General features: G+C 45.9%; 1 protein-coding gene across 2 annotated transcripts; it reads right to left on the bottom strand.

Moving 5' to 3' along the window:
- Positions 1–6,531: 6,531 nt before the first annotated feature.
- Positions 6,532–11,068, bottom strand: LIAT1 (ligand of ATE1). 2 transcript variants are annotated; one of them, XM_055319295.1, is made up of 2 exons: positions 9,280–11,068; positions 6,532–7,115 (listed from the first exon to the last, which is right to left on the bottom strand). In XM_055319295.1, the coding sequence occupies exons 1-2, from the start codon at positions 9,473–9,475 to the stop codon at positions 6,625–6,627; spliced, it is 687 nt and encodes a 228-aa protein (XP_055175270.1). In that variant the 5' UTR covers positions 9,476–11,068; the 3' UTR covers positions 6,532–6,624. The 2 variants fall into 2 exon arrangements, with proteins under 2 accessions (XP_055175270.1, XP_055175260.1); XM_055319285.1 differs by having other exon boundaries at positions 6,532–7,118.
- Between the last annotated feature and the right edge of the window lie 2,629 nt (positions 11,069–13,697).

Consider the following 13,697-nt stretch of genomic DNA (forward strand, 5'->3'; position numbering starts at 1 on the left):
GGCAGCAGAAAGGGCCGCTGGGGGTGTGGTGGGCCAGACTGTTTCTGGCTTTAGCCCCCTGCTCACCCTGCCTCCCCACCAGCCCATATTTCCTCCTCCTGCCAATCCCCGAGGTTTTTGAGTGAAGCAAGGGGCAGGTGGCTTTTTCTCTTCCAATATTGGAAAGAACAATAGCGAATATTTTCTTTGAATACGTCCAAATTATATCACGTGCTCAAGGGCTGTAGAGTTTTATAAGCCCGGATTCCCGCTGTATTTTTGGGTTTCTTTTGATGGCTTCCATGTGTCCTGAAGGCAGAATCGATAGCTCTGTGGGTACCCTGGAGCCACAGTGGGGACTTTTGTTCTGAGGAGAGCAGGAGTGATTATCATCGCTCTCATTCAGAGTCATTGGAAACCTCTAGAGCCAAACCGTCTGGTGTCCTCTTCAGCTTTAACAGTGTTTAGTCTGTCATACTCTCGTTTGGATGCATCTCTGGGTGGATCCTGCTGTTGGGTCCATGGTCCTGAGTTTGCCGTAGTAAAGCTCAGCGGGGACTGGTAAAGAGGGCACTCTGGGACTCCGTGATCACCTTCATCACTCAGAGTGACAAACGCTATCTGCCTCCGGAAGAGTCCATTACGTGGCATTTCTTGATAAAAATGGGTTTTTCTCTCTGATTTCATAATCTTCTCATTCAAGACAAGTGGTAAATGTAATTTTTAAATTGTGTTAAGAGAGTTCCCAAGGCTTTATTCTGGCCCACCGGGAACACTTCAATGAGCTCAGAACAATATTGTGGGCAGCACAACAGGAGAGATATATGGGAAAACATGGCCTTTGTACACAGCCATGTTTTGAGATATCCACGTGAGACTTTGTTTTTTGTTTTGGGGGTTGGATTAAGTTCAGACAAAGCATTCTAGGTGTGGAGAGAATCTGAAATATACCAGTAAAGTAAGTAGAAGTGAACAATTGTGAAGGTGTAATGTGAATGGAAAAGCAGGTTTTATCTTATTTACTAGGGAACTAACTGTAGTTCCTTCTAATCCTTTCTTTTCCTTCAAACCTGCTTTGCTGCAAGTTACAGGAAAGAAGCATAAGCATAAGAAGACATAATGGGACACTTCAGGGTGGATCGAGTGACGTTGATCATTGCTGGACTTAGGTTCATTTACAAAGTGGAAGCCATGATTTTTAAAACTCCTTAAAACCAAACATTCCTAAGTATATCTGAGAGATACAGTTTACTAAAGTCTTTTTTTTTCCAGTCTCTTATAGGTTTTATGTAAGAAGGATGATTTGTATTTTCAGAGAAAAGTTGTATTCTTTACAAATTCAAATCTTTTGAAAAGAACGATTACCTTTTCACTTGATTCTTTTGTTTCTAACCTTAGGAAATCCAGAATAGTATTTGACAAAAACATTTTTAAAATTTATCTTTGACACCTGTCCCCATTCCATTTTGCTTTGTGACTTCCTCTCACTTCACAATAAATTATCTTTAAAGAAACAAAACTTAGAGATGCCTCTCTTTTTTAAAGTAAAATTATAATATGTTGGTGAAGAAACATGAGAAAAACACCTTCTCATCTTGAGAAATTTTAAGATGTGATTGCATTGTATGTTTTTTAAGATTTTATTTATTTATTCATGAGAGACACAGAGAGAGAGGCAGAGACACAGGTAGAGGGAGAAGCAGGCTCCATGCAGGGAGCCCGATGTGGGACTCGATCCCAGGACTCCAGGATGATGCCCTTGGCTGAAGGCAGGCGCTAAACTGCCGAGCCACCCCGATGTGATTGTATTTTAATAGGAAAATACTGATGTGGAATTCAAGATGATGCCTCGGCATAGTTTTAGGGAATTTGTTCTCAGATTCAATGTGTACTCCTTCCTCAAACCCATCTGCCCCGAAATTATGACTGGGCCAATCCTTCCTCCTCACCTCTCCTTACGAATTGCCTTTCTCCCATTTTGCAGAACTATAATGTGTTAGTCTAACACATCCTTAATTTTTAATTTTGTTGTAGGACATTGCTCTGAGCAGGAAAAACGTATAGGCGCTGGACAAAGGGACAGTTAGAAATATCAATATTGGGGATCTCTGGGTGGCTCAGCGGTTCAGGGCCTGTCTTTGGCCCAGGGCCTGATCCTGGAGTCCCAGGATCGAGTCCCACATTGGGCTCCTGGCATGGAGCCTGCTTCTCCCTCTGCCTGTGTCTCTGCCTCTCTCTATTTCTATCATGAATAAATAAATAAAATTTTAAAAAGAAAAAAAAACATCAGTTTTAGGGCACCAGGACCCCACTGTAGGGCTTCAGGTCTATCAGCGTCCTACACACACTTTGGTCAAGAATGGAATGTGGTGGCAGAATGTTGGCCTGTGTTGGGAAGTTCTTACTTCCAATATCTCAAAGTGAGGCAGCTGGAGTGATAACACTACTCATTTAATACCTACAATCTCTTCAATCTCAGACCATTGTCTTCCTTGAAGGAAAGTCCTTTTGGGCAAGTGTTGATAAGAAAAGAGTTGATAAGAAATATCAAAAGTGAAGCGATTTCATTCAGGTGTCAAATTTAGGGCAAGGCTCTGTGTCTTATCTGTTAGTCTTTGAGTTACAACTTAAATATATCCCAGGAATGCATATTAGTGTGTTTGTATTTTTTTAAAGTCAGTCTCTTTTTAACAGAAATTAGCTCTAATTTGGCTCATTGGGATGACAACAAGATTACTGCCACTTAGATTATATAGTATAAATTTCCCATAAAATGAATGAGCTAGTGGCACCTGGGTGGCTCAATGGTTGAGCGTCTGCCTTTGGCTCAGGTCGTGATCCCAGGGTCCTGGGATCAAGTCCCATATCACTGCTTCTCCCTCTGCCTATGTCTCTGCCTCTCTTTTTCTGTGTCTCTCATGAATGAATAGATAAATAAATAAATACCTTTTTTTAAAAAAAAGAAAGATGAGAAACCTGATTAAAAATGGGTGAGAGGGGGCCACCAGGGTGGCTCAGTCTGTTAAGTGTCTGCCTTTGGCTCAGGTCATGATCTCAGGGTCCTGCAATGGAGCCCTGAGTCAGGCTCTGTACTCAGTGCAGAGTCTGCTTGAGATTCTCTCTCCCTTTTCCTTTGCCCTTTCCCCCACTCTTTCTAAACAAATATATAAAATCTTTTAAAAAATAAAATAAAAGGGATGCCTGGGTGGCTCAGTGGTTGAGCATCTGCCTTCAGCTCAGGTCATGATCCCAGGATCCCGGGATCGAGTACTGCATCAGGCTCCTGCTTGGGGAGCCTGTTTCTCTCTCCACCTATGTCTCTGCCTCTCTTTCTCCGTGTCTTTCATGAATACATAAAATGTTTTTAAAAATATAAAATAAAAATGGGCAAGAGACGACTAGACACTTCACAAAGAAGATACATGGATGCAAAATAAACACATGAAAAGGTGTTCGACATCATTAGATATCAGGGAAATGCACAATAAAACCACAATGAAATACCACTAGATATCCAAGAGAAATGAAAACATAGGTCCAAAAAATGAGTATGTTCATGACAGTTTTATTCACAATAGCCATATGTTGAAGGGACTGAAATATCTGTGATGTATATTCATACAATGGAATACCACTTAGTGGGCAGTCCGGGTGGCTCAGCGGTTTAGCTCCGCCTTCAGTCCAGGGCCTGATCCTGGAGACCTGGGATCGAGTCCTGCATCGGGCTCCCTGCATGGAGCCTGCTTCTCCCTCTGCCTGTGTCTCTGCCTCTCTCTCTCTCTCTCTCTCTGTCTCATGAATAAATAAATAAAATCTTAAAAAAAAAAAAAAAGGAATACCACTTAGTAATAAAAAGGTTCCAGGTCCAAGTAGGCACTTTTTGTTTGGCCCCAAGTCCCCAAAAATACTGGACTTGGAGACCCTAGCTTCATTCCTCCTACATTCCCTCTTGCTCCAGACCCCTGGAGCAATTTGTCTTGTGGTTTCTTTGAATTATATCTATTGATAGCCAGCCATTGAATCCACATCTTTGTGAAACTCACCTTTGATGAGGTGAGCTCTACACCATCAGCAGGATGGTCCCTCTAGCAGCTGTGCAGCCAGCCCAACCTGAAATATCATTGCTCAAAACTCTTACAATGAATTAAGTGCTCCCTAGGGGTGAGGCGCTGTGCTAAATGCTTTATATAAGTATTGCATTTGAACCCCACAGCACTGAGGTAGGTATCTGCATCCCTGGATCCAGATGTGGTAGCTAATGCTCAGAGAGGCTAACCAATTTGCCTGAGTTCACATAGCTAGCGCAGAGCGGAAAAGGCATAAATTCAGCTCTGATGGCAAAGCTCATAATTTTAACCACTATGCCAGAATGTCTCATAGTGGAAAGGTGACCACAGGCCACTCCCACTCTCAGCACCCACGGAAGACACGAATGCAAAGCAATCAGGGCACCCTGAAGCCTCAGGGCCTTCCATGCACTGCACTCCCAGCCACTGTGGTTGATCCAGAGGGCACAGGAGGTACAGCCCAGCTGCTTTACCCTCTGCTCTCTTTACCTTGAGCCCTGGGGCATCAGGTGAGGTCCTGTGGCTGAGGATTAACATGTCTCCCATCTCCTCCTCCCCATGGGGACACACTAAAGATCTTGTTCTTCTTCACTTGATGCTGTGCCCCACAACCTGACAGTGGCACAACCTGACAGAGGGCCATTCCTGTCTGCCGGAGGGCCCCTGTCAGACTCAGCTGCTACCTCCTTTCAGGGGGAGGACAGGGCTCTTCCAAAAGTCCCCGTCCTATATTTTGCCACAGTACGATGGCCAAAATATGAAAACTCTGTAAATGGCCATTTAAGGAAAGGTGAGAAGAGGGCTGCTCTGTCAGCTGGGACTAGCAGGGACCAAGACAACCACTTTTGCCTTTCTCTTTTTTTTTTAATTTTTTTTTGTTTTATTTATTTATGATAGGCACACAGTGAGAGAGAGAGAGAGGCAGAGACATAGGCAGAGGGAGAAGCAGGCTCCATACACCGGGAGCCCGACCTGGGATTTGATCCCGGGTCTCCAGGATTGCGCCCTGGGCCAAAGGCAGGCGCCAAACCGCTGCGCCACCCAGGGATCCCCTTTTGCCTAACTTTCAAAGAGCATTCTGTAATGTTTTGTATAGACTTTCAACTTCTTCCAAGTACAATGCAGGTCTTTAATTCCTTAGAAGGCAGGAACCTGATTTTAGACCTTCAGTCTGTCCCTTCCCCATGTTACACAACCCCATTCCTTAGACCTCTCTGTCTGTATCTTTGTGCCTGAGGTAGGCCCCAGGAAACCAGCACCCACCAGGACCATCCCTCAGCCAATACCTGCGGGCAGTAGGACAGCCCCGCTCCCTCAGGCTCAGGCAGGATAATCCCCACAGAGTTTCCTTGTCCATGATTTAAGCTCCACTTACCCAGTATGGAAGCTGATTTAACAGTGTCCCTGGATTAGCTGTCTTTCCCTCCCAGTGCCTTCTCTACTGAGTTTCCCTTAAGATCCCAAATAATCTATTTCCATCTGAGTCTTTGTCTCAGGAACTGCTTCTGGAGAACCCATACTAACACAACACATGGCCCTCACTCAATAAATATTTGTGCAAGCGATGAATATTAATTTAGGACAAGTAGTATAGTAGGACCTTTTAAATGTTCCAGAACTTTGTTTAAAATGCTGTTTTAGGGGATTAGAGGAGACTTACATACATATATTTTTTAATTTAAGTAAAATCGGTATGTAACATTACATAAGCTTCAGGCGTATGGCAATTCAATATTTGTACATGCTACAAAGTGATCACTGCCACAAGTCTGGTTACCATCCATCACTGCACAATTGAGGCCCCTCACCGAGTTACCCCACCCTCAATCCCCTTCCTTTCTGGCAACCACCAATTTGCTCTTTGGGAGGACCATATTTAGAAGAGAAGCAATATTCCTTTTGCGACTTCTCATAATTACCTCCCAGGGATAGAGTTCTGGAACTCAGTTATTTTGAAGACCACATAAGGGCAGGGAGTGTATGTAATTAAAAAAAAAAAAGCCTCCAAGATATTTGGGGCATTTTCCCTGGGCCTAGAGAAGCATGCTATGTGAGGAGTTTTATCCATTAAATTAGCTTAAGATTTAGAATTGATATACTCTACACACTTTCTCTTTTAGAGGGTAAGATTACAGACATCTGTGATGAGAAATTAAATAACAAAGAAGCGGAGCACCTGGGTAGCTCAGTGGTTGAGCCTTTGGCTCAGGGCATGGTTCTGGAGTTCGAAGATCAAGTCCCTGCATGGAGCCTGCTTCTCCCTCTGCCTGTGTCTCTACCTCTCTCTCTGCGTCTCTCATGAATAAATTAAATCTTAAAAAAAAATAACAAAGAGATACCAAATTATCTGAGAAAAAAAAGTTGGAAAGAACTTTGTCTATTAAATTGCTTATGTTCTGGAGCTGTGCCTTCCCTGGGCCACGAATGGTGCCCTAGTGGAAGGAGAGCCTGACCTCGTTGACACACCAGACATCTGCTTCCTTCAGAGAGTCTGATTTCCTTTTATTATTATTCTTTTTTAACACAAAAATTTGTAGTGAGGATACAGTGTAAACTTGTCAGTGTCAGGAGTGGATTTTCACTCTGGCAGAGCAGCAGCCAAGTCAGAGTGCAGGAGATTTGGAGTGAGGGTTCCTTCAAAGAAGTGACTGGGGCGACCGGCTTTCAGTCGGGGCTGCCTGCCCTCGGTGCTGCTGTCTTTATCTGACAGGTAGGGTAAGTTCTCCGGGTTCTCCACGTCACACAGCTCAGGGTGGAAGCCCTTGAGGGCCGAAACCCGGTAACGCTTCCTCCGGTTCAGTTTATATATGCGAATCCTTTCTTTCTCAGCCTCTGGGTCAGCGAGAATTCCATCCCAACGCAGACTTTCGTTGATCTGGTTGGAGAGGCTCTCTTCTATTTCAGCAAAATGGGTGAGGTTTACAGTGGAGGAGAAAGGGGGGATGGGCTTGGTTTCATCCTTGTCCTGTTTGTGCTCTTGCCTTGGGCCATGATCTTTGCCGGGACTTAAGATGTCATGAAAGGATGAGGACAGCTGCTGACTCTTCAGGCCTCGACTCTGATGTTTATCTGCTAAGCAGATGAACAGTGTTTTAGCCTCAGCCTGCTCAAGGGTGATGCCCAAGTCCCTGAAGATTTATGGGAGTGGAGGCCCCTCCTGACCTGGGCTCAGATAGCCAAACCCACTAGCCTTATATACACCACTGGCTCTGTGCTTTGGGTCAAGTCCTTTTGGGGAAGGAGGAACAATTTCTTGGGCACATACTATAGGACAGGTCCTTTGGATAAAGGCTATCAGCGCTATTTTCCTGGTGAGGAAACTGAGACTCTAAAAGTCTAACTTACAGTATCACATAGTGAATGGCAGGGTCAGGATTCGAACACAGGCCCAGCTCCCAATGCCCTGTTCTTTCCACTGTGGCATTCATGTTCCATATCTCATCAAGGTACCTTGCAGTTTGAGGAGTCTATGACTCCACCCCTAGTCTGGACTTCTTTATGATAGGAGAAATGGAGAACAACAGAAAAGCTTCCTAAACCTGGTTGTGGAAAGCAATATTATGTCAAGCCAGCTGAATTATATGGCACTCATGTGAAATACTGTAAGTGGTAGTTCTTCCATCAGCTCATCCTTCTGCTTTTGGGGAGACAGAAATCCCTCCCCCTGCAAAAAAAAGAGAAAATAAGAAAATAAAAAAGCCCTCTCTGGACATTTCTGTGCTTTCCTATTCCTCAAGAACTATTTGGTGTGTCCTGCTGACAGCATGAATTACATGCCACTATAATTTTCAGGGTCAGAAACTAAGCCAAAAAGACAGTAAGTTTCCTAGTTTGGCTTTGCAGATACACATGGGGCCTTTTGATCTCAGCTCCACAATTTTTCCTTGCATTTTTATTAAGATTCCACCTGAAGAAGTCATTATAACCTTCCCATTGCTTCCTTTCTCAAACTACAAGGATGACACGGGGAAGGCTGCCACTCCTTCTGCCACCAGCTTGCTAGTGGTGCCAGCCCTACATGCCACAGGCTAGGGCCCAGAAACGTGAACCAAGGTCAGGACCCATGCTGGAGGTCAGGACCACCATGCCAGAATCAATGAGAGCCACTTTCCTAACAGTCAAAGCTTCAGAAGGGGACCACAAAAGTGACGCTGGAGACTCAGCACTCATAAGGAGGTGCATTCTCTGTCACCGACGGTCCTCTCTCTCCATAAACTGGGTGCTCAGTACCTTTGTCAAGAAATCGGGGCAGGGGGGTGGTTCTGGGAGAGGACCTTGGTGAGATATAGGCACTCTGTGGGATTGTGGCAGGTGTAGGTATGTGTATGTATGTGAGGTGTCCATGGGAGAGACTGGAGTGGGAACATGAGTGTGTGTGGTTGTATGTGTACAGGAAGTATTGGGGAGTGGGGGGTTATGCATGTGAGTGTGTAGCCGAGTGCCCATAGGTATGCATAGACTGGGAATGTGTGTGCCTGATGGGGTATCTGACTTTAGTTTTATTTGGTGGCTCTAATGATATAAGGGGGTGTTGTTGAGGATGTTGGGGATTATAAGAGTATGCAGCAGTGACTGGTGTGATGGTATGTGTGCAGTTGAAGGCTGGCTCTGGCGAATGGGGGGGAGGGTGTGAGAAGGCAGTCCCTGCAGGAAAGATACTTTCTCTGCATTACAGGACTTCTAGAGGGCAGGTGCCCCTTAACACATGGGGCACAAGGCAAAAACCTGTGTTTCAGTGCATGTTTGTCACTAGAGTCTTAGTATCTTAGGCTTGGGGAAAGTCCATGTGAAGATGAGAGGATCTCTGTAGGGGGGCTTGAAGTTGCTGTGGGGAAGGTGTAGTTATTTAAGATTCTGAATTTTAGCTGAGGGACTGATTAGGACATTGAGAGGATGTCTGTGCAAAGCTGAGTTGCTGTGTGGAGCTGGGAGGCTCTGCGGGAATAATGCTGGGTATGTTGGGGATCTCTGTGGGGTAGAGGGTCTCCACGGATGTTGAGGATCTCTGTGGACACGTACGGTTTTTATGGGTAGGGCTGGGGCATCACTGTGTTGTGTTAAGTGGTATGTGTGGGGAGCGGCAGGACCTCTGTTTGGGATTGGCGAGTTTCTGGTTTTGGTCTGAAGTGGTCCCCAGGTAGACGGGGTTCTTTGTGAGGAGTGGGAGTAAGAGACCTTGGAGAAGAAACTCTGGTATGGGAGCTGAGGCTGCTGAGCTAGCTGCTCCTCTTACCGTCCCCCTTGCCGGGCCCCTTGGTCTTCTTCTTCTTTTTCTTCTTCACTTTCCGTTTGCTCACTTCTGAGGCGTTGCCGGCGATGGGGGGCAGTTTGGCTCCGTGAGAGCCCGCAGGGCCACCCTCTCGGTCCTCTTCGTCGTCCACGGCCTCCTCGGCGAACCCCGACGCCCCTACTCCCCCGCGGCCGTCCATCAGCCCTCAGGGCCGCCACCTGAGCCTGGGACAGCCCCACAGCCCCTGCCGCCAAGCCCGCCGCCGCAGGAGCAAAACGCCCCCGCAGGAGCAAAACGCCCCCGCGGCGCCACGCGTCTCCATGGCGACCGCCGCACACCACGCGTGCGCAATCGGGGAGCTGCCGCCCAGGGGCCGCCCGGGAGCGTAGGTGTGCGCATGCGCCCTTCGGTCTGCGTGAGACCCTGGCCCAGTCCCAGGTGCGTCAGGGCGGAGTGAGCAGAGAGTTTCTGCAGCTTGGCCTGACCCGTAAGTCCTCATCTGTGCCTTTTAAAATGCCGTTGGTAGTCTGCTAAATTTTTATATCGCCGGTTCCAGTCTCGTACGTCTACCACGGCCTTTTGAGCCCAACACGTCTTAAACAGACTTGCTTCTCCGTGGTTCTCAGTGAACAAAACAGCTGGACGGACCGAAACCTGGCGGCCCTCCTGCCGCGACGCTGACCGGGCGGGGACTCACGGCCATGCCCGGCCCTGGAACTTCTGCACCCCCGTCCTAAATGATGGTCTCCCCGTTTCCAAGCCCTCCTCACAAATTCTTTGTCCACACACCTGCTGCAACGAACTTTTAAAGACAGTTGGCTAAATTCACTCTTGCTTCAAGCCCTGCGGTAGGTCCCCGTCACAACACCCATCAAGACTGAACTTTATTGTGTCTTCCAAGGCCTGGTGTGATCTGCTTTTCTCGACACGTTTTTCCACCACAGATTGTATTCTCCAAAAATGGCTGCAGTAATAGCTCCTATCCCGCCTCGGGCTTGAAGAATCTTGCCAGTTCCACATCAAGAGATGGAGTCTAATTCCACTCCCCTTCCATCTGGGTGGATTGGTTGACTCACTTGTAACTCATGGAATGTGCTGAAAGTGATGCTGTGGCTTCTTAGCTGGCTCATAAAATGTAATGCAACAGCATCCTTGTTAGCCTTGGAGACCTGAGCCCCTGGAAGGAAGTCTGAGTGCCTCGACGCTGCCGTGCTGTGAAGAAGCCCAAACTAGACCACATGGAAAGACCATAAAACGATGGGGGGGGGGGGGGGGAGATGCCCCAGCTGCTCCAGTTCCCACTTTACCACATCCAGCCATAGTCTGCAGCAGCAGGAGAAACCACTGCCCGCCACACAGTCTCACCCAGCCAAGCCCTTCCTGAGTTCTTGACTCAAAGAAATTGTGAGAAATAATAAAATGACTATAATAGTTGACATTATGAAGTTTTGGGGTGATAAGATACGCAGCAACAGGTAACTGGAACATCGGGTTTTTATTTGAACTGTTCTCGTATGTATGAAATCATATTTCCCTGTGGTTGTAGGTGCCATTTCCCTGAGGACTAATGGTTTGAGCACTTTTTCAACTGCTTTTTTGGCCATTTGTATATCTTTGTGTCCTAGGAGTCTGTTGAAGGCTTTTCCCATTTTGTAATTGGAATGTTTTTATTTTTAGTGTCAATTTGTAGGAGCTCTTTACATGTCTTGGATATAAATCCTTTCTCAGTTTTATGGCTGCAAAGATATTTTTCCAGGGTTGCAGCTTGTTTATTCTCCTAATTGTGTCTTTTGATAAGCTGACATCTTAAATTCTAAAATTTAAAATGCTAAATTTGGGGATCCCTGGGTGGCTCAGCGGTTTCGCGCCTGCCTTTGGCCCAGGGCACGATCCTGGAGTCCCGGGATCAAGTCCCACGTCGGGCTCCCGGCATGGAGCCTCTTTCTCTCTCTGCCTGTGTCTCTGCCTCTCTCTCTCTCTCTCTCTCTGTGTGACTATCATAAATTAAAAAAAAAAAAGAAAATCAACTATTTATGTATGAATCCATTTCTGGATTCTGTTCTGTTCCATCAATTTATCTGTCTCTCCTCCCACTGATACCACACTGTCCTGGTTACTGTAAGCTTTATAGTAAATGTTGGTGTCAGGTAGTGTATGTCCTCCAGCTCTGTTCATTTTGAAGATTGTTTTGACTATTGTAGAGCCTTTGCTTTTCCATATACATTTTCTTTTTTAAGATTTTACTTATTCATGAGAGAGAAAGAGAGAGAGAGAGAGTGCGCAGCAGAGACACAGGCAGAGGGAGAGGCTTCCCACAGGGAGCCCAAAGTGGGACTCAACCCCGGATCCCAAGATCACACCCTGAGATGAAGATAGATGCTCAACTGCTGAGCCACCCAGGCATTCCTTTCCATATACATTTTCAAATGATCTTGTCTATTTCTTCAAAATAACCTGCTGGGGGTTTGATGTTGATTGCATCAGATCTATCAAGTTTGGTACTCTTTTACTCAGTAATAACAGTCATTAATATTGCTCCACACACAGGCATGTGTGGACACATTACTGTGTAAGGGATCCTTCTGTTATTCTGTATGTGTGTCCTCAGTCTTCTCAGACACTGGCAAGCTCCCTAACGTGTCCAGCACAACTCTGTACATGATGAGTGCTTGGAATCTACCTCTTGCCTGTCTGCTTTTGTCCCTAAGAGCTAAGTGAAATGTAAATGACAGAGATCCTTCGTGCAAATGATCACCTGCTAGAGGAGATGTCATGGTTTGCTTTCTAGGCACCCTGCCCTATTCACCCTGGTGCTTGTAGACAGGTGCTTGGAAAGGCTAGCTTCTCTTGCTTTCCAAGAAAGGCTGGCATATCTTCCCTCTCAGTTGTTCCTCCTTGCCTGGATGCTCATCTGGCAGGATGCAGCTTGACTGTTTCTATTTAGTGAAGGTTGTATTGAGGTTATGTTGAGCCAGCCAGTTAGCTTTGAAAGAGAAAACTCACATCCAGCAAAGGAATACATTTTTTAAAATGTTTTATTTATTTATTCATGAGAGACGCAGAGAGAGGCAGAGACGCAGGCAGAGGGAGAAGTAGGCTCCATGCAGGGAGCCTGATGTGGGACTCGATCCTGGGTCTCCAGGATCATGCCCTGGGCTGAAGGCAGCGCTAAACTGCTGAGCCACCCGGGCTGCCCAGGAATCCTTTTTTAAAAAAGATTTTATTTATTCATTTATTTGAGAGAGAGAGAGACAGAGAAAGAGTGTGAATAGGGGGAGGAGCAGAGGGAAAGAGACAGGCACTCTCTGCTGAGTGGGGAGCTCAGTGCAGGGCTCAATCCCACAACCCTGAGATCATGACCTGAGCCAAAATCAAGAGTTGGATGCTTAACTGACTGGGCCACCCAGGGGTCCCCTGTTTTAAAAAAGATAGATTTATTTATTTATTTATTTATTTATTTATTTATTTATTTATTTACTGACAGAGAGTGGGAAAGAAAGAGAAGAACACAAGTGGGGGTAGGGGCAGAGGGAGAGGGAGAGGATCTCAAACAGACTCCCAGCTGAGCACAGAGCCTGATGAGGGTCTTGGCTTGGTGCTAGATCCCAGGACCCTGAGATCATGATCTGATCTGAAATCAAGAGTCTGATGCTTAACTGGCTGAGCCACCCAGGCATCTCAGGAATACATTTTTGAATAATCATAAAAATTTCTTTCAAATAGAAATTGGGGAAGTATATCCAAATTTGATATGTGAGGAATCAGAAAGATGCAAAGTGACTTGCTGAATCTCTCTATGTTAATGGGGCCTGAAATTCCAGCTGAAGTAATGTGATCTCTCTCTTAGCAATGGTGAGTGGGTCTTTTTTATTTAGGGTTAGGTTCAATATTCAGAAAGAGGAGTTTTGTCATTGTCTGTAGAGGTGGGCATAAGGTCACACATAGGTCTTAAAGAAATGTGCCCTAAGTGTGTACATACATTGTATATTATGTTAATGAAGCTCAACTCCTCCTTGGGTGAAGATTTTAGCATCATATTTTAGCATTATAATGAGGTAGAGATAACTGTTGTACTAGGTCCATCTCCACAGTTGTGAGTCTTTGGTTGAACTCAAAGAGGTCTGAATGGTCAGGGCAGTCGTTATTCCTTAGAGGGTAGTTTTATTTTCTATCATAAGATGCTATGCCTGTGGGATTTTTTGCCTGGGTTAAAAGATAAGCTGGAGGGGCGCCTAGGTGGCTCAGCGGTTAAGTATCTGTTTTTGGCCCAGGGCGTGACCCTGAATCCGGGGATCCCTTATCGGGTTACCTGCAGGGAGCCTGCTTCTCCCTCTGCCTCTCTCTCTCTCTCTCTCTCTCTCTCTCTCTGTGTGTGTGTGTGTCTCTCATGAATAAATAAATAAAATCTTTTTTTTAAAAAA

The sequence above is a fragment of the Nyctereutes procyonoides genome, unplaced genomic scaffold (genome assembly GCF_905146905.1).
Source record: "Nyctereutes procyonoides isolate TBG_1078 unplaced genomic scaffold, NYPRO_anot_genome, whole genome shotgun sequence".
Taxonomy (NCBI): domain Eukaryota; kingdom Metazoa; phylum Chordata; class Mammalia; order Carnivora; family Canidae; genus Nyctereutes; species Nyctereutes procyonoides.

Excerpts from the sequence above, each read along its gene's own strand:
- LIAT1 (XM_055319285.1), bottom strand. The coding sequence starts at position 9,475 with ATGGACGGCCGCGGGGGAGTAGGGGCGTCGGGGTTCGCCGAGGAGGCC. Across the intron at positions 7,119-9,279 it reads GGGGCCCGGCAAGGGGGACG|CAGATAAACATCAGAGTCGA; the intron begins GTAAGAGGAGCA and ends TCATCTGCTTAG.